Source organism: Amphimedon queenslandica, unplaced genomic scaffold (assembly GCF_000090795.2).
Source record: "Amphimedon queenslandica unplaced genomic scaffold, v1.1 AMPQUscaffold_12833, whole genome shotgun sequence".
Taxonomy (NCBI): Eukaryota; Metazoa; Porifera; class Demospongiae; order Haplosclerida; family Niphatidae; genus Amphimedon; species Amphimedon queenslandica.
The window spans coordinates 15616-18390 of record NW_003546931.1 but is presented as its reverse complement, the minus strand read 5'-3'; the positions used below and the strand labels follow the sequence as shown (position 1 = coordinate 18390).

At 35.6% G+C, this 2775-nt stretch overlaps 1 protein-coding gene and 1 long non-coding RNA gene across 2 annotated transcripts in view; both read right to left on the bottom strand.

The window, feature by feature from the left end:
* The window catches only part of LOC109586579 (uncharacterized), a 7441-nt gene extending 6941 nt beyond the window's left edge, over positions 1 to 500 (bottom strand). The window contains exons 1-2 of the long non-coding RNA XR_002187101.1: positions 428 to 500; positions 343 to 378 (exon numbers count right to left, since the gene is read on the bottom strand). This is a non-coding gene — a long non-coding RNA (uncharacterized LOC109586579). The remainder of the gene's footprint in view (positions 1 to 342; positions 379 to 427) is intronic.
* A 939-nt stretch (positions 501 to 1439) lies between these two features.
* LOC109586576 (uncharacterized) overlaps positions 1440 to 2775 on the bottom strand; it is a 3379-nt gene continuing 2043 nt past the window's right edge. The window contains exons 2-3 of the mRNA XM_020002780.1: positions 1885 to 1995; positions 1440 to 1832 (exon numbers count right to left, since the gene is read on the bottom strand). Of these exons, the coding sequence (XP_019858339.1) occupies positions 1531 to 1832; positions 1885 to 1995 (413 nt within the window). The 3' untranslated portion in view covers positions 1440 to 1530. The remainder of the gene's footprint in view (positions 1833 to 1884; positions 1996 to 2775) is intronic.

Here is a 2775-nt window from a genome sequence, read left to right as displayed (position 1 = left end):
TAAAGAGGATCAGTTTAGTAGATCTTTATCAATACAAAGCACTTTATGTGTGTAGTGTTATTATTAATACGTGGGCGTTATGAGTAGCAGCTGTGCTTGTTTGGAGGGACAGACTCCGACAGAAATAAGTTGATTATGGCCCTCAGCCCTCCCACACAATTGGGGTTTCTGCAACTGCTACCTTAAGCAAGACTTTTAAACTTTAAATGCAATAGCTAATTAGTTTTCAAACCAATTTCATGACAAAATCTGTTTACTACTTTAGCCTAAGCAGAGAGCCATAGCTTAGATTGTGACTTGTTAACTAAAGTGCTACAATTGGTTACAGGCAGTCAATATTACCTTTGCTGCTTTTCTTAGTGGAGTCAATTTTTGGCCCTATATAGAGAAAAGTACAAATAAATTTGCTGTTTAGATTTTCACTTACCCGTACTTTTAGCATTCTTTTCTCCCGTTTTGCCGGTATCTCCTTCTTGTGCTAATTTCCCTAAAGATAGAGTGTAGATTAGGAAATATTATGATAATTTTAAAATGGCTCAGCTGCTGCATGTAGTATCAGTTTTCAAATACAATGTTACAGTATCTACACTTTTGCCATTGCATGTGGCGCAAGATGGTAACTAATATGCTTGGTGCAATAATGTTGTTATAATGAGAATAATGATGTGGTCCTTGTTATACACTTACTTATAGCATCAGCTTGATCTTTACACTCATTCATTTTCTCAAGAGCATCAGCCAGTGTATCAAAAGATGGTTTACCAACTTTATCAACATTATCAGCTCTTCTCAGCCACTTTGAAAGGCATTCTCTAAAGCAACCGTCAATGTCACCTCTTTCATTTGCACTGATCATATTCAGTGTATTATCATGCAGTCCAAGTTTCTCTCCTAATGTCCTCCATTTAGTTTTGGCAAAACATGCTTCCTCTAACTGTTGTATCACATTGGCCAACTCATCAATGTCCAGTTCTAAAGTGTGAAGAAATAATAAATTTAGTACAAAAGTATACAACATGCAAAGCAAGTGGCAGATAGGACAGCAACAAATTAAATTATGTTATTCCTATAGACCTGAATATGCACACCAGTACAAAAGCATCACATGATTAGAATTATATATACATCAGCTACATATTATAGTCAAGCACTTACTTTTTGGCATGTTAGTCAGTTATAAGAAGAACAGTCAAAGGTTTAGAATGAAGCTCTGTTACTGAACACTCTCAACAACTTCTAATGTGAGCAGATACTCACTACTGGTATATATACCTGCTACCTGATTGCTATCAAAACTGATAGCTTCCTGTGTTTAACTAACCTAACGAAGAGTTCAGTAGTATATGATTTACTCATTCACCTTTCCATTCCTTGTGTACTGGGACAAACCTTATACTGCCCTTCCCCTATCCTGTTGTTACTTGAAATGATAACAATTATTTACTAGCTCCTGGCACCTCTGCCAAAAGGATATGCCAATCATTTCAACTCATAATAATTACTTAAAACTGTACTATGCTATTATCATTATTAAAGTGTAATATTGTAAAGAGTTTTTAGTTTCTTAGGTATCCTTTCAGCAGCTGCACGGTCTCCTGTTCCCTCCACAGCATCTATCAAAGTCTGCCATGTTCTACTAGTTACATTATCTTCTCCCTCTAGCCATGCTTCTATTGTCCTCCTCAAGTGCTTATACGCATCACCACCTCCTTCTCCAATGACATTGAGTCTTGGCATCAGTAGACCTAGCTTCAGGCCCAAGTCCACCCATTTTGTTGCACCAAACAAAGCTTTATTTAAAACCTTTGTTACCATTTCAACATTCTCTATATCTGTGGTGGTAATGAATTAATAGATTATTCAGCATTGTGATACATTACTTACCTAGTGACCTTTTCCCATTATCAGTATTACTAGTACTAACAGTTTGCCTGCTGGCACTGCTAGTAGTAGTAGATCTACTGCTTCCATTAGATGACACTGTAGCAGTAGGTACTGTAACAGAAACAACATGACATTATGCAAAAGATATTATCAAAATATCCACTCATACAAGACACTTAGACACTGTATCCTATCAAACGCCATTCTGATTCTAAAGGTTTTGAGTCAACATCTACAAAATTATTCATAATCGAGTTGATTACCAGACACAGTAGATGATGAACAATATGATGCTGCAGTAGTTCCTATTCATAACATTAAGTGTATAATGTACACATGATCAGTGACTGGATCATTTATTATGTATTATTTATTAGTCCCTATTAGCAGCTGTTGTTGACGGAACTACCAGCAGTTACTATAAAACTAACAATTATCCCCTGTGTCTCATTGAAGATATGATAACATTACTAGTGACAGTAGTGGGAGCAGTCAAACAGTTTGGGAACGACAAACTACTATTAAAAACAATTATTATTAAATACTATTATCACTATTATTAGTACAATGTGATACTATTAACAGATACACTCCTTATAACAGACACCTCCTCCTCTACTCCAGCAGACACTATTGACTAGTGTACTAAATATGTATCTGTGTGTCTCTTCCTATGAAGACATACTTACTGTACAATATACACATAATGGTAATTTGGTATGTCAGTAAACTTCAAGGGGTCTGGTACAAAAATTCAGATCAATATGCATCTGGTTGTCAAGGTGCATGCATAGCTATTGGTTGAATACTAGTATATGAATAATATGATTTGCAGCAGTTCTTATTTATAACAATAATAAGTATATAATCAGTGAGCATGGCTCTGCCTAT